This window comes from Nothobranchius furzeri, chromosome 17 (assembly GCF_043380555.1).
Source record: "Nothobranchius furzeri strain GRZ-AD chromosome 17, NfurGRZ-RIMD1, whole genome shotgun sequence".
Taxonomy (NCBI): domain Eukaryota; kingdom Metazoa; phylum Chordata; class Actinopteri; order Cyprinodontiformes; family Nothobranchiidae; genus Nothobranchius; species Nothobranchius furzeri.
Genome location: NC_091757.1, coordinates 39422793 through 39449889, shown reverse-complemented (window position 1 = coordinate 39449889; position 27097 = coordinate 39422793). Strand labels below are relative to the sequence as shown.

The 27097-nt window shown below is 40.7% G+C and overlaps 1 protein-coding gene across 4 annotated transcripts; it reads right to left on the bottom strand.

The window, feature by feature from the left end:
• Positions 1-119: 119 nt before the first annotated feature.
• Positions 120-27097, bottom strand: LOC139063602 (zinc finger protein 235-like). Of its 4 annotated transcripts, none has more exons than XM_070545961.1 (4): positions 27011-27097; positions 25855-25940; positions 7053-7128; positions 120-2968 (listed from the first exon to the last, which is right to left on the bottom strand). In XM_070545961.1, the coding sequence occupies exons 2-4, from the start codon at positions 25921-25923 to the stop codon at positions 1203-1205; spliced, it is 1911 nt and encodes a 636-aa protein (XP_070402062.1). In that variant the 5' UTR covers positions 25924-25940; positions 27011-27097; the 3' UTR covers positions 120-1202. The 4 variants fall into 4 exon arrangements, with proteins under 4 accessions (XP_070402062.1, XP_070402061.1, XP_070402064.1 ...); XM_070545960.1 differs by lacking the exon at positions 27011-27097 and adding an exon at positions 26096-26951; XM_070545963.1 differs by lacking the exons at positions 7053-7128; positions 27011-27097 and having other exon boundaries at positions 25855-25938.

Genomic DNA, 27097 nt, shown 5'->3' with positions numbered 1-27097 from the left:
GAAGTGAATCGGTGCTCGGTCGGTACTATGGAATTCGGTCGGTACCTTAAAAACTACCGAATTCTGTACCCATTCCTACTCAAGGGCGATTAAGAACAAAACGGGGACACTTCCCAACACCTGATTATCCATTTCACACATGGACTTTATTGAACTATCAAAGATGCAAGAAACAAAATATTGTTTAGTGGTAATAGATGCTTTATCCAGGTGGCCAGAAATATATATCCCACAAAGAAAAAATACGCTTTAACAGTGGCAAAGGTGTTGTGCAATCATTTTTTTTCCAACTTACAGAATTCCATTGGTTATTAGATCAGATAATGGGACACATTTTGTGAATGAGGTATTGACCAGGTGCTCTGAAACATTAGGGTTTGGGCTGAAACATCGTTCTTATCACCCCTCTTCAGCCGGCTTGGTTGAACGTACAAACGGAACGATTAAAAATAGATTGGCGAAAACAGTGGCTGAGACAGGCTGTCCATGGCCAGAGTGTGTCTCACTAGTAAAACTGTGGATGAGGGTAACAGCTCCCTCTGGTGGACCAACACTATTTGAAGTGGTTTATGGAAGATTTCCTGTTCCCCATATCATGAATCCTGTGGTCCACAGTGGCAGAGAAAATACTTTAGCAGATTGGATGGTTAAATTGTTTACTGATAAACAAGTCAAAATAAACAATGATCTCCCAGAACCCTCGTGTGCTTAATCGCCCTCACAGGTAATGAAATCAGGAAATTGGGTTCTGATTAAGGTGCTGAAATGAGACAACTGGCGCTGCCTGAAGTGGGAAGGCCCGTTTCAAGTTCTCCTTACCACCCCACTGCTGTAAAGATTGCCGAGAGGCCATCTTGGATTCATCTATCCCACTGCAAGCTCATCATCGACTAACTGCTATTAGAGCACAATGAAGTCCGGCTTCAATGGCGTGATGGTAACAATAGGTACTCATGTCTCAAACCTGGTGAAGATAAACATCTGCTCCAAGCTTGATGGTTACACCATATTGTTGATTTTGGTATTCACGTTCATGGCCCTGCATTTCAATCAATCAACTTTATTTATATACACCACTTAATCCTGTAATACATGCAACTCAAAGTGTTAACAAATTAAAAAGGCCCCACATACCCTCCCATCCCCAGAATTTTAAAAACAGCCTGACAATAAAAACCCCATCACAACACTCCTCCACCCACTCACACACACACACTTGTGTGGATGCTCGTATGTCTCTTTAAATGTGTCTTTTGGTGAAATCTTTGTCCACAGAGCTCACAGACAAAAGGCTTCTCTCCTGTGTGAACTCTCATGTGTTTGTTTAAACTTGCCTTTAGGGTACATCTGTATCCACAGAGCTCACAGGCAAAAGGCTTCTCTCCTGTGTGAACTCTCATGTGTGTGTTTAAATTTGCCTTTTGGGTACATCTGTATTCACAGAGCTCACAGGCAAAAGGCTTCTCTCCTGTGTGAACTCTCATGTGTTTGTTTAAAATTGCCTTTAGGGTACATCTGTATCCACAGAGCTCACAGGCAAAAGGCTTCTCTCCTGTGTGAACTCTCATGTGTGTGTTTAAATTTGCCTTTTGGGTACATCTGTATTCACAGAGCTCACAGGCAAAAGGCTTCTCTCCTGTGTGAACTCTCATGTGTGTGTTTAAACTTGCCTTTTGGGTACATCTGTATCCACAGAGCTCACAGGCAAAAGGCTTCTCTCCTGTGTGAACTCTCATGTGTGTGTTTAAATTTGCCTTTTGGGTACATCTGTATTCACAGAGCTCACAGGCAAAAGGCTTCTCTCCTGTGTGGACTTTCATGTGTGTGTTTAAAGTTGCCTTTAGGGTACATCTGTATCCACAGAGCTCACAGGCAAAAGGCTTCTCTCCTGTGTGAACTCTCATGTGTCTGTTTAAATGTGCCTTCAGGGTACATCTGTATCCACAGAGCTCACAGGCAAAAGGCTTCTCTCCAGTGTGGACTTTCATGTGTGTGTTTAAAGTTGCCTTTAGGGTACATCTGTATCCACAGAGCTCACAGGCAAAAGGCTTCTCTCCTGTGTGAACTCTCATGTGTCTGTTTAAATGTGCCTTTTGGGTACATCTGTATCCACAGAGCTCACAGGCAAAAGGCTTCTCTCCTGTGTGAACTCTCATGTGTTCGTTTAAATGTGCCTTTTGGAAACATCTGTATCCACAGAGCTCACAGGCAAAAGGCTTCTCTCCTGTGTGAACTCTCATGTGTCTGTTTAAATGTGCCTTTTGGGTACACCTGTATTCACAGAGCTCACAGGCAAAAGGCTTCTCTCCTGTGTGAACTCTCATGTGTTTGTTTAAACTTGCCTTTTGGGTACATCTGTATCCACAGAGCTCACAGGCAAAAGGCTTCTGTCCGGTGTGGCCTTTCATATGATGGGTTAAATTGGACTTATGGCTAAATCTTTTTCCACAGTCATCACAACAAAATGATTTTGGTTGTTTCATGACTTTTCTGCATGAGCCTCCATGTTGCTTCTCTTTCACACATTTTGTATTATCCGAACACTCTGAAGACTTTACTGCTGAATGACTTGTCATTCTCACATGTTTCTGAAGAGACCACTTGTGGAGGAACCGTATACCACACACAGGGCAGCTAAATGATTTGTTGACTGTCTTAATATCTGACTTCGAAGACTTGTTCTCATTACAGCCATGGTCTCCGTTTCCAGGTTCTGGCCCAGAGTCTGAATGCTCAGAGTCTAGATTCACATCATCTTCATCTTCTCCACCAACTTCAATCTCTGAAGAATCAGACGTCTTTTCATTAGGGTCCAGATCTAGGTTCTTGCTAGTTTCTGCTCCTCCACCAACTTTTGCTGTCATCTGCCCAGCCAAGCTGCTGGTTGGGACACCTCCATCTTTCATTTGATGGTTGTGGAAATGTAAGAGCAGAGGTTTCTCATCCGTCTCTTCTCTCTTCCTTGAAACTGCAGTGAACCAAGCAGAAATATATAACATAAAAATATTCAGTAAAAAGAGAAGACAAAATACCTAGGGGTGTTTTTGCAATCAGTAGTATACATAACCAATGTTGGTAAACACATTACTATTTATGGTAATGCATTACTTTTACAAATAACTATGAATCTAATGAGCTGCTTTTAAGCCCAGACATCACTATGCGATTGGTAGAAGGAAAAAAAACGCGAACTGCAAATTCTGATTAACGCTTCTCAGAGCCAGTCAAACCAGCCGTCCGTCGCTGCTACTGTGGAGCCTAGAGATAAAATTATGTTTATTAATTCTTGATCATGGACTCAATCAAATGAATGTAATATGTATTTCTCTATTCCTCTCTGCATGCCCACTAGTTCAGAACTCATTCAGACACACCCACACAAGCCACTCACACACAAACACACACTCTCTCTCTCTCTCTCTCACCCCCCCTCTCTTCCCCCACCCCCCCCTCGTGCATCTTGCCACAGTTATAACTGTTTGACTTGTTGATCATTGTCTCCTCCCTCCAACTACAGGAAATGGGTTATTGATAAACATATTGATAAAATCCATGACAGACCCTGACAGCAGCATCGCATCAGCCCCTCCCTTCCTTTCCCTAACACTGAAGGCGCGCAGCGGCAAAAATGTAAACATATCTGCTGAACCTTTGTGAGAGTGCTGTACACGGCGCGGAGGAAGCTCGTTAAAATGTGTCAAAACTGTAACTGTATTTTTCACTGAAGCATGAAAAAGACAGTGTTGCTCAGTGCAACACTTGTCATGGAGAAGTTTCCCGTTGTGGGACAGACCCAGGGACATTTAATACATCGAACCTCATTGCGCATTTGAAGAAGCATCACACAAAGCTGCATGAGGATTTTCACAAGACCACGGAGGCGAAGAAACAATTCCCTGGCGTTAAACAACAAACGCTGCCTGAAACCTTTGCAAAGCATGAGAATCTCCCGAGAGATACCAAAAAGGCATTAACCCTAACAGAGAAGATATGCCAGTTTATTGTGCTTGATGACTAGCCCGTCGGTGGTGAGTAATGTCGGGTTTAGATGCTTAATTGAACACCTCGAGCCTCGCTACGTAATGCCCCCAGCCGCCACTCCATTGTCAACAAGACCATACCCCAGATTCATAAACAAGTTAAAACGTGTATTGCTACACATCTGGATAAAGCAAGTGCTGTTAGCTTCACTTACTTTTGGCAGACTGTGAAATTGAAACGTTGGACACAGAACTTGTAGCAGTTGCAGTTTTTTTCGATTGCTAAAATTCAAAAAGCAAAAATGAGGCACAATTTTCACAACCTCTACTTCTGTTCCCAATTGCTTGACTCAATTTATCACTACTTAAGATTTCCTTATCATATTAGAACTCTGATTTTCCTCCTTTACACTCTGATGTCAATTTCACATTACCTTGCTGTCAAAACACAACACACAATTTTCAGGTTTACACACACTTTCCACATAAATTCTCAAAGCTTCAATCAACAACACACAAATATTCAAATCTCCAAACTTTCGGGTCTGGCGAGCAATTTGCAATCAAGGACTGCAGCATAAAAGTAAGTTTCCACAAGGCTACCCAGGTGTATGAGTGGTTTCAGGACCACCCACGGTATTCCATTTTATAACATCCACCTTATTCCCCCTTCCTCAATCCCACTGAGGAGTTGTTCTCAGCCTGGAGGTGGAAGGTGTTCGAAAGGAATCCACAGAGCAAGGTCCCACTGCTTCAAGCCATGGAGGAGCCTTGTAGAGATGTGGCCTTTGAGGCTTGTCAGGGCTTCATGAGGCACTCGAGGCGGTACTTCCAGAGCTGTTTGGACCAGTAGGACATCGCCTGTGATGTTGATGAGGCCCTCTGGCCAGAGAGAGACCGGCGGCATGATGCCCCATGATTATGCTTGGGGGAAGGGGGGGGGGAGAGTTAACTGTAAAAATAAAATGTTTTGTCTCAAAATTTGTGTGTGTGTGTGTGTGTGTGTGTGTGTGTGGGGGGGGGGGGGGGTTAACTGTAAAAATAAAATGTTTTGTCTCAAAATTTGTGTGTGTGTGTGTGGGAGGGGGGGGTGTTAACTGTAAAAATTAATGTTTTGTCTCAAAATTTGTGTGATGTCTAATGTTTCTCTCAGAGAAAAGTGGGCACTGTCATACATTCAGTGTGTAATTCCTTGTGTTGCCTTTCGACAATTGTGTTTTCAGTTTTGCTCTTCAGTGTTCTTTCCATGCTTGGTAGTGTTCACCCAAAGGCTACTTGTGTTTAAGCAATGAATGGTATGTGTGTCATGTGAAAATGTGGCTGTGTCTACCAAATGAAAACACGTGTGTCACGGTCTGAGGTGTATTCCTGCTGTCACTCCCTTTCTCTTGAGTTTTCCCTCTGCAGGTAGGTGTGTCTGGAGGTTAACCAAGCTGCAGCAGATCTGCTCATCAGCCAGCCAGGGGTATTTAAGCAGCTGAGAGACTCCTACACTTCGCTGGATGATTACTCTACCTGGGTACCTTCTAAGCCACCTCGTCACAGTATTTTCGAGCTCTTAGGACCTTTTGAGATTTTAGATGTGTATTGGATTTTGGATTTAGCATTTTACCCTTCCTGCTCTCGTTCACCAGATCAAACCTCCACCTTCATCCCCGACAGGCTATTCTCTGGAACTCCAACCTGCTTGTCTCTCAGCTTCTCCCTGGCCAGAACCACCTCCAGCTGCCCACCTAAGCTCCCTGGATCTCAGCAAACTCAGCTCCCTCCACGTCTCCCCTTCTGGATCTCAGTCTCAGGAATCCCCTCTCAGCCTAGACCGGACCACTCCTCCCTCAAGCTACTTTCCCCCCTCTACAGACTGTAAGTCCCCCGCACAATTCAGATTCCTTGTTTTCCCCCTCGAGTTGGATCTAACTCCCATCTGTCCACAGATTTCCTGCACCGGCTCCCTTTATGAAAGAACTCAGCTACATTCAAGCTGCCGGAGTTTGCGCAGCGTGCGCGCCTATTGAATCTGTGTGTGTGTGTGTGTGTGTGTGTGTGTGTGCGCGGCACAGCTCCATGAGCCGCTCAAGTCACCGCGTCTCGTTATTGGAGCTATTTAAACCAATGTTGTAAAATTACTTCTGCCCAGCCCAGATGTGCTCACTTGTGCACCCGTAAGCCGTGGTTCCGCTGGAACGCGTCTGACCTTTGACATACGCACTCTGAACTTCAGATCTTCAGCTCGCTGTTAATAGCCTGAATGGGAATCATTTCTTGATTTATTTAGTTACATCCACAATGTTCTGTGTGTGAGGTTTACAATGTCAGAACACCTGCATGAGACAGGGTGTTAATTACAATCTGCCAGAATGATTCACCACCTTCAGATTCCTCCAACACCGTTAAAAAAGATCAAATGCGGAACATATCGGCGTGCGCAGGCCAGAGTGCTGAAGCTTGGCGCACTGTTATGAGGCTAGGGCACATATGGAGGACAGGCGCGCAACAATATACTTGTTTTCAATTACAATTATTGTGCCCACTTTTTCTTAGGCCCACCCACAAATGAGTTTCTGGCTACGCTAATGGTGACATATGACAGACTTCTCTGAGCTCCGCAGCCATTACACTTTTCACCTCGCGCATCCCCCTTATTAAAAAATTAAAGTGATGGGGGAAAAGGTCGATCATATTTTTTTTAACCCTGTCTGTTTAGCTTGATGGCTGAAATATATATATATATATATATATAGCCATGCCCTGATGTGGGGGCTGGGGAGGTGTGTCGACATGGTCGGGACATAGAAGGGGGTGCGCGGCTAAATAAGTTTGCGAACCACTGCTCTAGGAGGCATCCTAAAGAAAGTGGTCGGATCTTTGAAATCTTTTTTCCTCAAAATGTTGCTTGCTTTAATGTCTTTTTAAAAGTAACCAGACTACACCTCTACATGTACAACACATGTTTTAAAGAATATAGATTAATAATTCTTATGTGGGCTTATTAGTATTATTTGTTTATTTCAAACCATTTTGTTTGAGGTCGTTCACGCAAGACATACATCCGAATTAGATTTTTGCCTTTACCTTCTTCAGTGCCTCTGCCAACCAGCCCCGCTTCAGCAGAGGGAGCCGGTACAGGTGCAGGCTCACTAGCCTTGCTCTGCAATGAAAAATATAACAGTTTAATCAATATGGGTGGGACAAACTACCAGACATGAAAATGTGTCAATAGTGAAAAAGGTGAGAAAACGAAATCCACCAGCAAGTTTCTATTCTTAAGTTTGAGCTCACTTTAGATTAGTTGTTTGGATTAGTGACGGTAAAAATTGATTCATCAGGGTTTCCCCCAGTGCTTTATATGCCTGGCAGATCACTAGGCTTTGCTTGGCCACCCGCCAGGATAAGAGTCATGCCCCGCCCCCCTCCCCGACCCTACTGTGTCCGCTGACACGAATGGCGCAATGAAACTAGAGCCCTCCATCAGCTGATACTGTGAGAAACAGCAGCGGAACGTGTGGCTTATAAAATTTTCTGGGGAAAACCCTGTTCAATTTATTAAATTGAGTTTGAGTCACTCACCAAAATTATTCAAGTTTTTTTATTCATTTGAGTCTTAGTCAGTGCAAAATAAAATAAAATCACTCAAACCTAATTTGCTTCTCTTTCCTTGTACATCGTACCACTGAGTGATAAAAAAAAATAATAAATTTGACATACAGAAATTATTTTTTATTTTTAAATAGTGGTGGAACTGAGTATTTTTTTAGACTGCTTGTTAGGACAACAAAAACAGACAACATAAATTATAATAAAAGAACCGAGAGGGCATGTATTTAAAAAAAATAAATAAATAAAGAACAGTGAAAGGCAAACTAGGGCTGGGGGTAAACGATTATTTTTCCTTTTTTTTCCAAAATATGTTTATGATTTTCAGATTAAAACAGAACAAAAAACATCAACCCCCCCCCCCCCCACACACACACACACACACACATCGGCGACAAAGCTGACAGTTGTGACTCTTCATTTAAAGCTATATGTGTTTGGTGCCAGATTGAAATCGTATTTCTAACCATAGGGTTTTTTGTATTTTTCAGTATTCTTTTAGCTGTATCTGAATAAACAGAAGATTGTAATGGCAGTCCTATGTTGTTATTCCAGGGTATCTGCAGGTTTATGGGAGCCAAATTTAAGACTTTTTAAGACCTTTTTTAAGGCCACTTTGACCAAATTTAAGCTATTAAAAAAATTAAATTTAAGCTCTTATTTCCAGCTATTGCCTGGAACTGGTGCTAACCACATCGCGAACGTGGGATTAGCCATCCAGTTATACCATTAAAATTCCCCATGGCGCAAACTCCCACTAGCTTAACCAGCTAATGTGCTCATCTAAAAATAGCCCCCTTTCACAACCAGCTGAATGTGTACGGTTCCGCTTACGCCAACATCATACACAAAAAATGCTGAACACTAACTAGAAATTCACGAAACTTTTATAGAAATAAAAGAATCTTGTTTGGTGGGCCTTTGGTAATTTAAGACCTTTGGAAACTGTATTTAAGGATTATTTGTCATTTTTAAGGCCTTAAATTTTGAAAAGCAAATTTAAGACGTTTTAAGACTTTTTAAGGACCCGCGGATACCCTGTATTCTCAATTTTAACCCAGGAAGGAGTCTCCCTAGTTGGAAAATAGCAAGTAGCTGCCCTTAACTGGGCTGCCCAATAATACATCTTCATATTGGGCACTCCAAAGCCCTCCACGCTCATAAGGTAAGTATAGCAGGGAGAGGCGTAGCCTGGGTCGTTTGTTGTTCCAAATAAAACTGGAGAAAAGTTTATTCAGTGATGAAAACATAGAGTCTGGGGTATATAGGGGGATGGACTGAAATAAGTAGAGAAATCTTGGTAGAATTGACATTTTCAACATATTAATGCGACCTATCATAGAAATCGGCATCCCATCCCACCTTACCAATAGCTCTGAAACTTTTTGTATCAAGGGGTCATAATTAATGGGAACAATTTTCTTTATGTCAGGGACAATCTGTATTCCCAAGTAGGTAAAGCCTTCACAGGTACTGGTGAATTGTGTCTGGATATGAGGATTGTTTTTATTTAGAAATAACAAGGAGCTTTTCTTCTGATTAATCTTGTACCCAGAGAAGTACCCAAAATTCGGAAGAATATCGCCCACTGCCAGAACCGACTTCTCTAGGTTAGTTAAAAACAGAATGATGTCATCTGCAAATAATGATACCCGATGTTCGACCTGACCTATTCTTATTCCAGTTAATTCAGAGGAATTGCGTATCGCCATAGCAAGTGGTTCAATGGCCAAAAGAAACAATAACGGACTGAGTGGGCAGCCCTGTCGAGTAGACCTACCAAGTTGTATAGGCCTTGATATCTGATTGTTTGTTACGATTTTGGCTATCGGTTCCGTATATAACAATTGGACCCATTTCAGAAATTCTCCTCCCAAATCGAATCTCTTAAGGGTTTCAAAACGGTATCTCCACTCTATTCTATCAAACGCCTTTTCAGCGTCTAATGATAAAAAGGCATGGTCAGTAGCAGATTGCTTATCCCACAGTATATTCAGAAGCCGACGAGTATTATAAAAGGCCTGGCGGCCCATAACAAATCCATTTTGATCATCAGAAATTAATTTTGGAATGTATGAATTAATCCTACGAGCTAGGGCCTTACACAATATTTTAGTATCACAGGACATTAGTGATATGGGACGGTATGAGCTCATATCTGTTGGGCCCTTACCAGGTTTTAAAATGACTGAAATAGATGCCTCTCTCAGAGATGGTGGCAAAATGCCTCTTTCATAGGACTCATTAAATATTTCAAGCAGGTGTGGCAATAATTTGTCAGAAAATGTTTATGTATTTCAATTGGGAGTCCGTCCGGACCTGGGGCTTTGCCGCTGTTCATAAGACCCAGTGCTTCTCTGAGTTCCTCTATGCTCAACTTAGCATTAAGGGCCTGTTTGGCTTCTTCGGGAAGGGTCGAAAATTCCAATCGGTCTAAAAACTGGTTTTGTGCATTTTCATTTTCATTCTCAGGGTATTCTGATTTATATAAATTTTCATAATAGTTGGCAAAAGTGTTATTTATATTTTCCGGATCCGTGATCTCTATTCCATCGTCCAATATAATTGAGTTTATGGTTCTTTCTGATTGTATTTTTTTAGCCTCCAAGCCAAGAGCTTCCCTGCCTTCTCCACTTGATCATAATAGGACTGCTTCAACCACATTAGATTTGTAGCTATCTTATTTGTGCTGAGTTCATTATATTCTGACTTTAACAGAAGGAGTTTTTTGTATTTTCCAACATCATTGTGGTGATATAAGTGGTCTTGTAAGTCTTTAATTTGTTCTTCAAGTTCCTTTAGTTTGTTCAAATGGATTTTGGATTTGCTCCTAATATAGCTTATCATTTCTCCCCTTATATAGGCCTTAAAGGCTTCCCATTTTATTGATGCATTTGTTTGGTTCGTATTAAAAGTGAAATAATCATTTATCTTCCCATCTATGAATTTTACGAACTTTGTATATCTCAACCATTTTGCTTGGAAACGAAATGGGAGTGGCTGGAGTAAAAGGTTCGGCAGTAGAAGAGATAAAATGACTGGGGCATGATCGGAAAGTAAAATAGCTTCATACCAGCATTTTTGTATCAGAGACATTAGATTTGTTGAGATCAGGAAAAAATCAATACGTGAATATGTTTTATGGGTGCTAGAGAAACACGAGAACTCAGTTTTATTAGGGTGTAATAGTCTCCACACCTCCATCAAGTTGAGGTCCTTAATAAATTTCCCAATCATTGTTCTAGTTTGTTGGTGAGAGGGAGTAACATGGGTGTTTGATCTATCAACCACAAGGTTAATCACACATTTGAAATCACCTCCTATTATGTAATGGTCAGTATAGGAGGAAATAGTTAAAAAGAAATGCTGGTAAAAAGTAGGATCATCTCCATTAGGGGCATATAAGCAAACCAGATTTACTAGAGTTGAAACTATAGTGCCATTCAGTATAATAAATCTCCTAGAGGAATCTAATACTTCTCTGTTAACTGAAACGGAATCGACTTATGGACCAGAATTATGACCCCTCTAGAGTGGGAGGAGAATCCAGAGGAGAATACTTGTCCAGGCCATCTGGTTCTTACTCGGTTGATATCTTTCTCCAACAGGTGTGTTTCTTGTAAAAGACATACTGTGGCCCCTAACTGTTTTATTCTGCCTAATACTTGCTTAAGTTTAACCATGTTATTTAAACCGCGCACATTCCACGTAAGTACTGTTATAGCAGATCTACCCATCATGATTAATTTTAGTATGATAGTGCCAAAGGATCGTGGCTGCACCTTTTTGACTTTCGCTTTCATATTGAGTAAAGACTCTTGATTTAAATCATACTGAGTGAAGTTTCTAAAGCAACCCCCCCCCCACGTTTCCCCAAACAAAACGTGGCTCCAAACCCTCTAAACCTAAGACCTCGGGTTACTTAAGACGTTCCATCCCCAGTGGGGGTAGCGTACAACTGCTAATATCAGCTCCGGTGTGCTCGTCTCTACAGTAGACTCCCCCAAGAGTCAGCATCAGCCAGCAGGAGGGGGAAAAAAAAAAAAAAAACAGAGTTCCATATCGCCCCCCACAGGAGATCCCTGATCAGTGCAACAATAATTATGATAGTAATAAAAGACTTAACCATTCGGTATATAATTCAACGGGATATAAGTAAGAGATAACAAAATAGGATTCATAACGTAGAACTCTTATAGAAATAATCAAATAAAATGAAATAGAACCTTACTTGCTTTTAGAACCACCATAACCAATAATATAGTGTTCGGTTCTTGCCTCACTGTGTGATCCACTCCCCTCTCAGAGGGGGAGAGACAGGGATAAGACCAGGCAGTCCCCGAACTCAGTCAGCCCCGTTGTCTGTCGCTGGTTGTCATTTTATTTTTTTTAATGTAGTCCTCAGCCTCTTCTTCCGATTTGAAGATGATGCGCCTAACGATTATTTTCAAAACGATTATTCTGATGATTATTTTATCGAATAGTCGACTATTCTAATGACTATTTAGACAATTAATCTAATGATTATTTTTCAATTGCACAGTTAATAAAAACCAAAAAATCTAATAAATTCCTCCAAAAAATTGGTAAGAGAATAAACACTACAGGCCTTCCATTTTGTATAACACTGCTTTTATTGTATTGCGGTTGGTTATGTTCTGGTGACGTGTAGAACTTGGGAGTGCAGCATGGAGACGGTGTTTCCATGCTGCTTTGTTTTGGTCACTTATGTGCGTGAGGTAGGGCTGGGCGATATGGACCAAAACTTATATCTCGATATCTTTAAGCTGAATTCCGATATACGAAATATATCTCGATATTTTTCCTCCTGTAAACTGTTGACAAGTTAACTCACTTCAAGCTCTTGAGAAATTATATGAATAAATCAGTAGGTTAAATGCATAAAAATGTATTGATTCTGGTCAAACTTTAACCGTAGTGCCTATTCTCTACCAGTCTGAGCTTCAGTAACACAGGTACAGCTGTCTGCTAACACACACACACACACACACACACACACAGTTGAGAGCCAGAGGAGTATCAAATGTCCCACAGGCACTTTTTAATTATATATTTATAATTAATGTAAAATTATTTAAATTTCATCTAGAGGTGGCCCATATTGTATAGGTCTTGTCCAGAGAAAAAAAATCCATCATGTTAAGCTAAATGTACGATGATGTAATTGCATCTACTGAAGATCACATGGGTCATGCACCATGGAGTTATTAGTTAGGGATGAGCCGGATACTCGTTTCAGACGAGTATCCGGTACGGATAAAGCATTTTTGTCGAATACGAGCGTGAAACGAGTAAAACGAGTCAATATCTGTAATCGTGCTGAAGGAAAAACTTCATTGGGTAACTGACTGTCTTCACGCTCTGTGATTGGCCAGTCACATAGAGCGCCCGCCCCTCCCTACTTACAAAACTCTCTAGCCCAGGGGTGTCAAACTCATTTTAGCTCAGGGGCCACATTGAGGGAAATCTAGTCCCAAGTGGGCCGGACCGGGAAAAAAAACAACTTCTGATTGTTTTCTTTGTTTTAATACAATCAATATAAAACAAGGCTGGAGCCTGAGGACAGTGTAGTAGTACGAGTACCACACCTGAAGTGCACTTGAAAATTTGAAAAAAATTAAAAAAATCAACTAATAAAAAAAACATTCCTTAGTGATTCAAAGAGCTTACAGATCACATGGAAAGATCAGTTTCACGTAGCACTTAAAGTATATTCGACTCACTTTACTTTACATCTTTTAGCTTTCACCAGCACATCAATATCAGAAGTCACATCCTGAGTGGCGGCCAACTTCAGGATGTGATTCAAGTTCTTGTGTGAGCCTTGAGTGCAGCTTTGTTTTATTTATACTCATTAGAGAAAACTTGCTCACAATGATAAGTTTATTTTCACTCTACACTGTAAAGTATGAAAATAAAGTTTACACAACCATCTCGCGGGCCGGATTTAAGCCACTTGCGGGCCGGATGCGGCCCGCGGGCCGCATCTTTGACACCCCTGCTCTAGCCGGCCGGGAGCGCAGTCCGTCTGGCTCATCCACGCACACACACAGACAGTAATGGATCGCGCTGTGATGGCTTCACTGTTTCTCACGTTTCTTCAGTTTTCCCTAGGTTTTCTTCAGCTCGCCTCTTTTTCGGTTGAATATTTAAAGTTACGTTTTTCGTAACTGACATGGTGCATTTGACAAGACAGAGCTGACATGCTGTTGTCACTACCTCCGCTCTGGTCGGGTTTTTTATTTTTTTGAACTCCCTGTCTCTCCCTCTCTCCCCCCCCTTCTCTCTCTCACTCTCTCCCCCTCCCTCCCTCCCTCTCTCTCTCTCTCACACACACACACACACACACACACACACATTAATCAACATTGCTTTGTTTAACTTTGTGTGGGAAAATGCCAAGAACGTTAAGAAAAAAATCAGTTTAATCAAATTAAAATTAAAAAATATACATTAAGTTGTGTCTGGTTCAAGCATTTCATATTTTCTAGTTCCTACTGCATGAGTTCAGATTTATTAATCCATGCACTTAAATATTAATGTTCTGATTTTGTTGAAACACTTGTTCTGAAATAGTTCCTTCACTATTGTGATCAAAAATATTTAATCTCAATTCTGAGGTTGCTCTGTAAATAGTTTTCAAATAAACAATACACAAAGCAACTTCTGATCAATCCATATCAATTTCAGACTTAAAATAATATATTGATGTAAACCAAACCCACTTCCAGTTAAATCACGCCCACTTCCGGGTTATGCCACGCCCATTCCGAGTACAGATACAGATAATTTAGTTGGTTGAACAGATACAGATACAGATAGTGGTGTACTCGCTCATCCCTAGTTACAACCCTTCCTGGCGAGTTTGGCTCGTGTGCAAAAAGGAAGGGACATTAACACGGGATTTAAAAGTTAAAATGATGATCAGGTTTATTTACAACTACAAAAAAAACAAATCTTTCCATCCAGAGGTGGGAATAAAAATAATTCTGTCTGTGGGGAATTAAAACAAAAGTACAAATAACTAGGGATGTCCCACTGGGATCTCCAAAGGTCCAAACTCTAAACTGGGTGGTTAAACCAAACTCAAGGTGATATTTTTAACTAAACCGAAAACCCACAACACTCTAAACGTAATAAAAGGGAGATCTACACCATAAAAAAGATTAACTCTAAACCAAAACGTAACAGCTTATCCAAACGCAAGAAGCCGTTAGCAGAAATGATAACAGTATCTTTACCAACGTTAAGTTCAAGTTACCAAGTTTAAATAAACAAACACCACCCAGCAAACAGATCAGCATGGAGGAGAGACTGCTACCACAAATACAGCTTTCCTAATGTCTGAAAGAAGCTTCTTTATGAAAACGCTCCCGGTGATTTTCCACATCTGCGATAAGAGACTGAGCAGCGTATCAGACCCCGGAAGTTGTTGTCCGTTGCCGGGAGACGAAGACGGGCAAAACAGGAAAGGATTCTAGTAGCGGACGGACGTTGTTCCGGGTCTTCGGTATTTGGCGGAGATGTTAGTGAAGGCGGAGAAGAGGGCGAACTACAGGAAAAACAGGCAGATTCCACCTCTATTTACAAACTCCTGGGGATGTAACAAGTGGGTGTGGTGCGTCGACTACCAGATCTGACGTCGACAAATTTTTAGAATCGAGCCGTCGACGTCATCGAGGCTTCACTACAGCCCTAGAAGTCATGGAATAAAAGGAGCATCAAAACTTAAACAAATATTTGTAAACAGTAGGGCTTGGCAATAAATCGAAAATATATTGTTATCAAAATCTTTGACTCATATTGTTATAATTTTTTCTCACGTCAATAAATTTGATAATAAAAAAATGAAAAGATGTTTGTAGGTTTGCAGCATTCATGTCTCCTTACGAAGCTGTACCACACTGAGTCACGCAAAAATATGACTTAATACATGTGACGGCTCCATCTAGCGGACAACTTTTGTTTCTGCGCATACCTGTAGTTATTGTCCATTTATCGTTAACGAGGTGAAATCCTCAATATATTGTGATACTGATTTTAGGCTATATCGCCCAGCCCTAGTAAACAGACAATATATTTTGCACAATTAGTTCTAATTCAACTCCATTTAACAGTAAAAGGATTTGAATTTGTTCTGGAGAAAAAAAAAAAGTTGAAACTGTTACGTATCCAAGTGGTCAATTTTTTACCATCTAACTGACACAAGATAACCTTTCATGTACAGACAGGACAACACCGTGTCTGGGCCCAAATTCCCAAAACAAACCTTTGCCACAATTATTTTTCCACAGAGACATATAGTCTCACTCAAGGTCTCCTGCAAATGTCCTGCAATCTCTGCGTAGGGATGGTTACCTTTGACATTTGAATCGATCCAGTACTAATTCCCGGTACCTACGAATCGATACAGGTACTTAACGGTACCAATTTTCGAAACTTTTGAGTGTTTAATATTTTAATTCTCTTTTATAATTAGATATATATTTTTCTCAATTTATAACCATATTTGATAAATATCACGATAAATAACATACAACTGTTTGTATTTTAACATCGTCCTTGTAGTTTTATAAGCTGATAATTAAACTGAAGCAAACATCTTTACTGTGAACTAAATTTACTGTGTATCTTCATTCCTTTACCGTCCTTTTTCAATTGATTTTTCCTACTGGGAAGTTAGAATTTTCTAGGAGAAAGCGAACGCACCATTAGATGATAACAATGGTGGCATAGGAAGCCAACATATCAAGCTACGTTATCTTAAACAGTTTATTTAACTGCTGGAGCAGATTTAAACGATGATGCCTCACACTTAAATCGTTGTCACTGGTTTCATCTTCACCCAATCACCCGTCGCATTTAGTAAAGTGAAGCCAAACTTTAGTGCGCGTTCATGTTCTTCTAGTCGGAATTTCGGAGCTCCAAGGAGAAAGCGAACGCACCATTAGTGAAACAGAAGCTAACAAATCAAGCTAACGTTATCTTAAACATTTTATTTGCCTACCGGAGAAGATTAAGATGAGGATGTTTCACTTAGATCGTTGTCGCTGGTTTCATCATCACCCAGTTACCCATCACATTTAGTAAAGTGGACCCAAGCTTTAGCGTTCGTTCTTTCTACCATGCTGCTCTGTTTACAACTCGCTCGCAGGGACCGACGACATAACGCTCTTGCGCATGCGCAGTTGTCTTGGCAAGTTCTCGTTAAGAAGGACGGGTACCGAAACGAGGCACCGTTTGAAATGACGTGAATCGGTGCTCGGTCGGTACTGTGGAATTCGGTCGGTACCTTAAAAAGTACCGAATTCGGTACCCATCCCTATCGGTCGGTACCTTATAAAGTACCGAATTCGGTACCCATCCCTACTCTGCGTAAAGTCAGACTGCAACATTCCTCACTCTGAATAAAGTGAACCTACTTGAAGCCTACATGACTTTACAACTCATAAGCTTAAATAATCAAGTGTTTAATGAACAAGATGTTTAAATCAAATGTTTGAATAATCTGTGCTTAAATCAATTAATTTTAAATTAATATTGTTCTTACAATGTTCCATTTCAGATATATACACCAGATCAGTATATGTTGATTTAACAAGTTAATCAATGTTTACACTCATACACATTACAATAAGATACTTTTAAATGTTAATATTCAACTCACATAAGAGTTTTTAACACTTTCATTCACAAAGTGTTAACACCTTTGTATCTTAAGGCGTGTCTTCTGATGAATTTTTGGTAAAGCCCTCAAATCCTGATTTGCCAAAATTTATAAACAATGAGTTTATTAAAACAAGAACTACTTCCTGATAGGGCTGCATGATATTATGAAAACCTGCAATATTCGATAACATTGCTTAATATTGCGATATCGATATTGCGCGCAATAAATAAACAAATACTAAAGTATGCGGTGTTGATGTTGTCTGTCGTGTGATGTCTGCTCTGGGTTCAAAGTAAACAAAAACTAATGCATGAATTCCATTACAACATTCTGTTTTTATTGAAAAAATATGCAGCTGCACCTGCTGCTGTATTAGCAGCAAAACAACAAACTGCATGCATGCTGTTTCTCAGTGACTTTAAAGCATCACCTCCACCATAAAACATTTTCTGATGCTCCAAAAACAGAAAAACATCCCATACCTGTTTTTTTTAATAAATTTAAAAAAATCAGAAAATAAGTTCAAATGTTAAACAATAGTGAGCATCACTTAAATGCAACAGCAAATTCACTCATTGCTACAGAACATTTTCTCCACTTATGTGGTTATGATATAAGGCTGTTGCTACAATTGGGAAGTGAACTGTGCTGGGCCAAACCAGGAGAAAATTAAGATTTTTTGAGGGAAAGAGAAAAACACTATAATCTTCTGAATAAACATTCAAAGATCAATCAGGTTGATATGTTATATTCATATGGAATCATCACATCTCATTGGTTATAATTAAGACAGGGCAAAGTTCATTTCACTACAAAACTGAGTTTCTGCAGCTGAGAGCAGTGAGGGAGGGGAGAATGAGTTGTGTAGTACTGCAAACTTCCATTGGGTGAGTCCTATGAGCTGAAACCCGGTGGGGGGTGATAGTGATTCGTACTGTGAGTTGTGTGTCATGACCTGAAAACTGGGTTAGTGAGTCATGTACTACTGCGAGCTTCCACTGGGTGACTCCTATCCCATACCATACCAGTTTATTTATAAAGCACATTTAAAAATAGCATAGAGAAAGAGACAGAGAAACAAGTAAAAACTAAATGAGCAACGTTAGTGAGGTAAAAAGTACAGAAGAATGTCACAAGCTGCCACTAATAGAGAAGTGTCACGCTGAAGTATGAAGACAGTCGTGGGATAAGCCAGGCTAAAATAAGTGTGTTTTGAGGGAAGACTTAAACCTACAGAGGGATAGCCTGGCCTGCCAGACTCGTCCTCAGTTTAATTCTGCACAGAGAAAGAGTCTGGTAACTTACAGGCAGAGAGGCACATGAGGGGCTGGACTAGGCAGCTCAAAAATAACCAATCAGAAAAAAAGACGGAAATGCCGACTGAACCGCGTGATGTAGTTTTTTAGCTGCAGTAAAAAAATAAAAAAAAGGCGTCTGGCAACTGCACAAACATCTTCCTTTACAAGAAAGGCTTTTAGCGCTTCTACATGTGGTTTTAAAGGACTTCAAGTCATTTAGAACAGAGGAAAGCCGCAGCAAACTCCGGTTCAGTTGCCATGTTTGACAAACTCAGCATTATGGTGTGACATATGCTACTCAGCGCTGATTGGCTCGGTTAGAATTCTCACGGGGTGGGGTTATTTGAATAGGAGAGTTCCCAGACCCTTTCTCTGTGCAGAAATAAACAGAGAAGTCTGGCAGGCCAGGCTGGCATGTGTCATGACTCAAGACAGCAGTTAGGGGTTTTTGAGTCGTGTACTACCGCAAGCTTCCACTGAGTGATTCCTATGAGCTGAAATACGTGAGGGAGGGGGTGAGTGAGTTATTTGTCCTCTGAGTGAGGCAAGCTACAGAGTAATAGTGACTTGATCATAGGGCTGCTCGATTATGGCAAAAATAATAATCACGATTATGGTGACTGAAATTGAGATCACGATTATTTAGGACGATTTTTCAATTTATGTTGATTTTATTTGTTTTTATTCAGTCATAAAACTGCTCAGGGCACAATCAGGACAAAAATAAGAAACAAGATGATCACTAAAATAACTCCTGATTCCCAGGATAAAAAGACCAATTTACTTTTAGCTCATAGTCTATGACCCAAGGGCTATAGACCTTGGTTTAACTCATTTAAGTCTAACCAGTACAGACCCAAATACCAATATCTTGCAAATACTGACAGTAAGAATTACACAGTGGCATTTATAACAAATAAATGCAAATAAATTGATGTTCACAAAATGTTGCATAACATGTATTGAGTCGTGTCAAGATGCTGTAGGAGCGTGCACTAGCACCGTGTCTTCAGAGAGATTAGTTATTAGTTATCAGCGTGAGGAACTTATTTCTACCTTATTTATAAACTATTTATTTACAAGTCCATCAGTTAATGTAGTAATTGTCCCAACCACTGCTGCACCCCCCACCCCCCAACCCGGTCTCACAGCAATCGGGCAAGATGCACGTGTGTTTAGCACGCTGCACGCGCACATTTAGCTGTTTTTAGCTGCTCAGGAGTCCGCAGGTGCGGTGTGTGTGTGTCACTCTGGTTAATCCAACAACGAGCCGGCTCCGAGAGCTGTCTTTAGCGACCGACACATCACTGCATCATTCCCTTTCCTAATGTTGTGAAGAACGGTCCGGAGCACAGGCGGAGTGTTTAGCTAACCTGCAGGAAATGTCGACGACATTTATCCAGAAAGTAGCTAAGGGTTACCAGCGATGTTTCTGAGATGTTCGCTAGGTACTTTTAGAATTAAAAAGTCAAGAAAGGGGTCTGAAAAGCTGCTAGAAATAGCGTCAAAGTCGCTAAGTTGGCAACACTGTGGGAGGAGCGCTTCATTTGCAACTCAGGGCAGCGCAAGCGGGAGGAGCAAATAATCGGCTTGTTTTGTTTTTTATAATCGTTCAAAACTCAGATCGTAATCGTGATCAACATTCGATTAATTGAGCAGCCCTACTTGATCATGCTACTGTGGCAAGGTGGAGAAACGAGGGCCCGGGCGGGATTCGATCCCCATATTCCCGGGTGAGAGTCATACACTCTAACCAGTCAGCCAAAGGGACATCCCCTTGGCCAAGTAGCCAGGGCGCATGATCAATCGGGACATTGTGACAGGATGCTCACACTGTCACACTACAATTAGCACTGCAAGCTAGCTCTCAGACAGGGCAGGAGTGACTCAAACGTGCTGTTAGAAAAGCATTGCTACTGTGAATTAATGAGCTCCCAGCCCAGAAAAGGTAAGAAAATGCTTTTGTTAAACTTGCTCTTGTTTTTTGTAACAATTTTAATGATGAGCCAGATATATTTCTACTTATGAAATTAGTTTGCCAACAGTAACAGGCATGAGTCAGTTGGGGCAGTGAATCGTGATTCACTAGTAGGGTTGTCACGGTAACCGGTATAGCGGTAAACCCCGGTAAAAAAAGTTGACAATAAAAATAACCGTCCAGTTTTTAAAAAACTAAATTATCTCGGTGGGTTTACCGTGGCCGCGGTTTCGGCCAGCCACCGTCGCTTCAGCTGAAGTTCCCGCGGCGCGCACACGCACCAAATTCCACTACCTCCGCTCCGCTCCGGTCCGCCCCCGCCTTCCGCAGCCGCTCGCTTCCGAACTCAATTTTAACCCCCAAATTCCACTACCTCCGTTCCGCTGCGCTCCGCTCCGACACGAACGCCGGAGCAAAATCGGTCCCGTTCTAGTCAATCAGAGCTATTCCACTACTGCGGCCGTGCTCCGGCAGTGCGGCGCCGTGCGCCGCCCTCTGTTCCGGCGTTCGGCAAAAATAGAATCGATCCTATTTTCGCCGGACGCCGGAGCACCTCCGCAGTAATTAGTTTGCAACGGCACCAAAACTTTGAAGCTGAAATAATGGCCGAAGGAGGAGACGGCAGCGCCCAGGACATCCATCAGCCCTCAAAGAAGACTAAATCGGAAGTATGGGCATATTGTGGATTTCTGAAAAATGCTGAGGGACAGTTAATAGAAGACTGCTATCCCGTTTGCAGAACGTGCAGGAAACAAGTGTCTGCAAAAGGCAGCAACACTTTGAATCTAATGGCACATCTGAGTGACCATCACCCACGTCTCTACAGCCAGTGCAAGGTAAGTTAACATTAGCATTTTAGCTCAAATGCATGACGTGAGGACTTTTGGTTGAGGGAGAATGCAACGAGTCACTATATACTGCAGCCGCAGCGTCCTCTGCCAGCATTTAAACCGTGTCGGACACCCTGTTGCTGGATGAAGCATCTTATTTGTTGATGATGAAGAGAAATATACAATTAGTTCCTTGTCATTGATTTGTTTACTTATTCAATGCCATTTATACTTGAACATTTGGATTTGATTACATAGTGTAGTAGTTATTTTAGTAATTTGTTTAAAGTGGCTATTTATTTTAAATACATATTTTTTTAAGGTTTACTTGTACAGTGCTCAAGTCAAGTGTGGACTGGAGTTTTAGATTTTCATTTTGATAATGAAGAAAACAAGTATATGAGAAAACAAGTGGTGTTTCTTTGATTTGTTTACATATTGTTTATGTTTTGAATGTTTGGATTTGTATAAATTAAACATGCACTGACTACTGTAACATGTTCCAGAAAAAGAAGCTATTTGTTCCTTTACTTGTGAAAAGTTGCACTTTTGCTAAGGCTTTGTGTTATCTTAGGTTTAATAAACACTGTTAAACCTTTTCAGAACTATTTCAGTTTGTGTAGAGCAGGACTATCAATGCTTTCTGAACATATGCAACACCGTTTAAAAAATACCGCGATAATACCAAAAACCGTGATAATTTTGGTCACAATAACCGTGAGGTTAAATTTTCATACCGTGACAACCCTATTCACTAGTTAGTTAAGTGATTCTCGAGTATTTAATTATTTGTTCATGACTCGCACATCACTAAGGTGGATTAGGGCTGGGCAATTAATCGAAAATTTATTGTTATCAATATTTCTGACTTATCGAAAATGTTCCCTGTGTCAATAAATTTGATAAAGAAAAGATGTGTATATGTTGGCAACATTCATGTCCCTTTAAAAGGAGTTACCACCTTGAGTCACGTAGAAATGTGACTCAACGTAATAAATGTGACAACTCCATCTAGTGGACAACTTTGGTTTCTGTGCATACCAGTCGTTATAGTCCATTTATCGTTATTGTGGTGAAATAGTCAATATATCGTAATATTGAATGTAGGCCACATCACCCAGCCCTAGTGCGAATGAAAAAAAGCTGGATGAAGATTTCAACTTCAGCTCTAGCATCGGGTTTGCTCCTCTCCACTCTGCCCAGCCTGGCCGGGTTGATTACGCAATAGGGCTGCCATGACTCGCCAAGGCAACGTCAACATAGTAGTTGATTTAATAGTCGACGCATTTTATATTTTACAAACTTTTTTTAGTCTTGCCTGCTGCTGCACATTTGGCAGCTGCTTCCCGCCTCTGCTGCTGAGCAGCATGCGCAGTAGTAGCCATCCAGATCAGCCTTCATCATCGGAGAAAGAAAACATGGTGAGTCGGCAAAGTAGCTCAAAAGTTTGGGAGCATTATTTAACCCTCAGGCTTCACTTTAATTTACGATACACTTGAGTCATTGGAGGACAAAATCTTCTACTTGTAAAAGGATGACCCAGCATGCTTTTTATTTGGCTAAATCCTTCCTTCATTTTGGGTTTAACCTTATGGTATTTATTTAGAATGCAGGTAAGATTTAACTACATTTGTAAACAAAGCAGACTGATCTTGAGAATTTCTCTGCAGAACTGATTTCAACCTGTGTACATGTTAGAGAATTATAAGTTACAGCTAAACACATTTAATAAAGATGTAGGCTAAGCATTGCAAACAAAACAGGTTAAGTTGTAAGCATTAAATTTATAGTGATTAAAAAACATGGGGAAAAATGTACTTTATTTGTGACTAGGGTCGTAAACCTTTAATTAAATCAAACTGTAAGTGCTTGTTATTAGGGCTGAAACAATTCCTTGAGTACCTCGAATAATTTGAGTACAAAAAATCCTTGAGTGAAATTCTCTGCCTCAAGGCTTCGTTTAATTCATGCTTAATAAATTCATAGCTTTGCAATCGCCCGGGGTCATGTTTCACCTGGACCGAAATAAGTGATGCACATACACACTGCACTGAATGCACACACGAGTAGCGAATGTAACTTAACTTTCTCTTAAGCCATGGCGAACAACGTGGACACTGGTAGAGCGCAAAAAAGACAGAAGATGTCAAAGGTGTGGGACCAAGGCAGAAAATGTCGTCCAGTGTAAATACTGTAAAATGGATTTAGCCTACCACAACACCACATCCTCGATGCTGCAACACCTGACATCCACATGTAAATGTCACTTATGCAAGCTGACTCAGAGCCTCTACAAGATAATGCATTTTAGCCTGTATTTCTATATATTCTCTGTACACTGTGCGACTTTTTAATTTGTAGCACTCAGTTTCAGCTCACACTGTGCATCTGGTAGCAATACGTCAGACTTAAAATGTGCTAAAAATAGCAGTTTTTACACATCTTGACTTTTTATTGTGTTGTTATTGATGTCTGTTGTCCCTCGGGATTGCTGCAGGAGGACACGGGTATTTATGAGAGTGGCAGAGGAAAACAAAAGTAAATTAATGTTTTGTGATCAGTATAGCTTGACATGACCATGGCAAACATGCTTTCTCGGCAATCCTTGTTATTGTGTGAGAAAAAAAAAGTGTAGAAATTAAAACGGACATGTGTTAATAGGGAAATAGCTAGCGAGAAATGTTTGCGCATGTGCCGTGAGCGGTTCAGGTGCCGTTTGGGCCGCAGCCGCTCGCATTGGTTTACTGTGAAATAAAGTTGAAGCGCTGAAGTTTTGAAAACTAATTTTGAATAAAACTTAACTGGCTTGCTCATTTTAAGAGGTCTTTCATATTTTATAACATGCTATTTGATATAATGGTTTACAAACACAAAAGACTAATTTATTAGAGTACTCGATTAATCGATAAGATTTGATGGAGTACTCAATTACTCATTACGTGTTAATTAACTGTAATCTTTTAATGTACAGCGCCTTGTCTGGTTGTAATGCGCTTTATAAATAAAATGGTATGGTATGGTATGGTATGGTACAAAAATATTCGATAGCTGCAGCCCTACTTTATCAATTTTTAGCCATTAAGACATGCTTACAACAGCATCCTGCCCCTGGACGCCGACACACTCTTAAGAGACTGATCCAAGACCCCATAATTCGGGTCTGAAATTTAAGCCAACATGGAAGTGGCAAAAATTGCAGTTCCATCCTCATTCGCTGGAGGCTGGTGTCAGAAGGGAGCAAATCCTCATCGACTCCCATGTTAAAAATACCAATTTCACTGCAGAAATAAACATGTTTACAGCCTGGTTCCAAAACATGTTTTAGGTTTAATAGATCTAGTTTACACTCATGACAACTCTGAGGGGGTGAATTTTTTGTCACTCTTCTGTTTAAGCATATTAAATGCCTAAAATTCTGAATAATTAATGAGCATCAGACCACGGGGAAAGGCTCAGTCTGAGCTTCGGCCTCGCCTGAAAACTGTTCTGCGATTTTAAGTCTCTCAACTTAGACCATTAGTTGTAGCGTTTGTGCATTCTTTTTGGATATTATTTGTGCAATTGTTGGACAAAATGACTTGCTGTGGTATTAATTGCACTAATAGAGCGTCCAATGAGTCTCCACTTCATTTTTTTCGGTAAGTAAAATTATATTTATGTATTTTAGGTCACTGCCTCTTTTGCACTAGCTGAGCTTAGATTTTAACATGTACTGTTTAACCATGAAACTTAAATGTAATAGGGTAAAACCCAATGCATTTAACATACCGCTGCATTTTAGAAAATGGGTTGAAATATAACATGTTGGGAGGAGCTGGATTCCGACTATTGGTACGGTCCCCTCCCGCATCTTTGATCGTGGAGCTCTCGGATGGAAACCACTCCCAGCGGCAGCTCTGATCGCTAGTCTGCTGTGCGGATGCCGGCTTGTGGAGCTCTCGGGAGACCTCTGTGTTCCACCCGGTTTTACCCAGCGGTCAGCCCGGCGTATCTGTGACTCAGAAGCTCTGGTGTTGTGCACAGTTAACTACGGTTGCAGCTAGGACTACGGTTGCAGCTAGGTTGCTACCTCCGTTAGCTTAGCTTCCACCTCCGCGTTAGCTTTGAGTTAGCTTGTAGCCACATCGCTTCAGTTCGATGGGTGTCGTCATTTGATCCCAGCCTTACAGCCCCACCCTCAGCTGCAACTCTCTTCCCTTTTTTTGGAATTGTCTGTGCTTAACAGAATCTGTGACACGGTCAAAATGGCGGTGGTGGCCATCTCCCATTTTGCCTTAAAAACTTATTGGAGCCTATGGAAACGAATTGTCCAGTATACATGTCAATGAGACCGATCTAAACCTGCCCCGTCAGGAGTGGTGTAGCAACTAGAGAAATCAACTTGCAAACTTCTTCTTCTCCTTCCTTTCCGGTTAAATGGCGGATCAACTTGCAAACATTTTAAATGCCTGCTTATAACCTGTATCATATTAGCTTTACTTACCGCTCCTGGAACTGCAGTCTCCTGATCACGTACTCTTCCACGTGACCTTGCTCGTGCCCGACCAGTCATTTTCCAACGGTTTTCAACTGAAAAGTAAAAATAAATAGAATAAAAAACACGCGCTTTATTCAAATTTAAAACAAAAAATGTTAGATAAATTGGCTACCATTTGCTGGCCGTTCAAATGTTATCAAAAGCACGTGTAAGTCCCAAAAAAAGATGTAACTTAATATATACTTACGGTATCCCTTACTCCACTTTAACAGAAAAGTCGTATGTTTTGGATATTTACACGTTCTAATCGATGAAACTTCCCAGCACCAGTTTCAGGCGGCAGAAAAAGACCAAACGACGTAGTTACCGCCGAGCTATTGTTCAATAAAGTCAACTGACAAATTCCTACGCCTTCACAAATTGATCAGCCTTCTTTGATAGTATTTTACTTTATTTGGTAAAAATGTTTCTTTTATAAGTATATACTTTAAACAATAATTGTATGTATATTATTTATTTGACTTCCTGACAAATAAATAAGATGTATCTTTGGTACTACTTTTCATGGCGCAGTGATTTCATTTTACGTAGGGCACATTTTCCTTTTCCCGTTTTTTTCTTTTATATGGTGCAATCTCCACTATGACCACTAGATGGAGGTAAATACTTCAGTTCACAGGACGTGTCCTCGACCAAATACAGCAGTTTTGCTGAGTTTCTTAAAAACCTAGTGAACATGCTTCTCATTGTTAAATGACCTCTGATTCCTGTTAAAATAAAGTGTTATTAATTAATAAATGATGCAGTGGTCTCTTATTTGTCACATGATATACTTTCAAGACTTTCTTTATGCCATTTTGAGCTAAACTCTGAGAAACAAAATGAAAGTCACTGTCATCAGATCTGGAGCAAACATGAAGGGTTCCAACCTATGGAGACTTTGTGAGAATTTAACTTAACAGTTTAATCATGAAATAATTTCACAAAGTCAGAAATGCATTTTATGCCATTCTTTCAAGAGAAGCTTCACAAATAGTTGCAATTTTTTGCCAAACTCTACATTCTGTTATTTAAAAAAGAACTTGCCACCTCAGAGGGCATTTTAGGAGGATGCATGCAAGTCTTTCATGTCTGAGATCTAAGAGTGATTATAAATTCAGACCTGGGGGACGGTTCTGGGAGGATCTGTTTTAGTCACTGTTACCTGCAGGAGGAAGACTGTGGAGAGATGAAGCAAACAGCAGAACAT

Coding starts and splice junctions, on each gene's coding strand:
- LOC139063602 (XM_070545961.1), bottom strand. CDS start 25,923: ATGACTGGTCGGGCACGAGCAAGGTCACGTGGAAGAGTACGTGATCAG. Junction 7,129..25,854: donor AGACTGCAGTTCCAGGAGCG/GTAAGTAAAGCT, acceptor TTTTCATTGCAG/AGCAAGGCTAGTGAGCCTGC. Junction 2,969..7,052: donor TGGCAGAGGCACTGAAGAAG/GTAAAGGCAAAA, acceptor GGTTCACTGCAG/TTTCAAGGAAGAGAGAAGAG.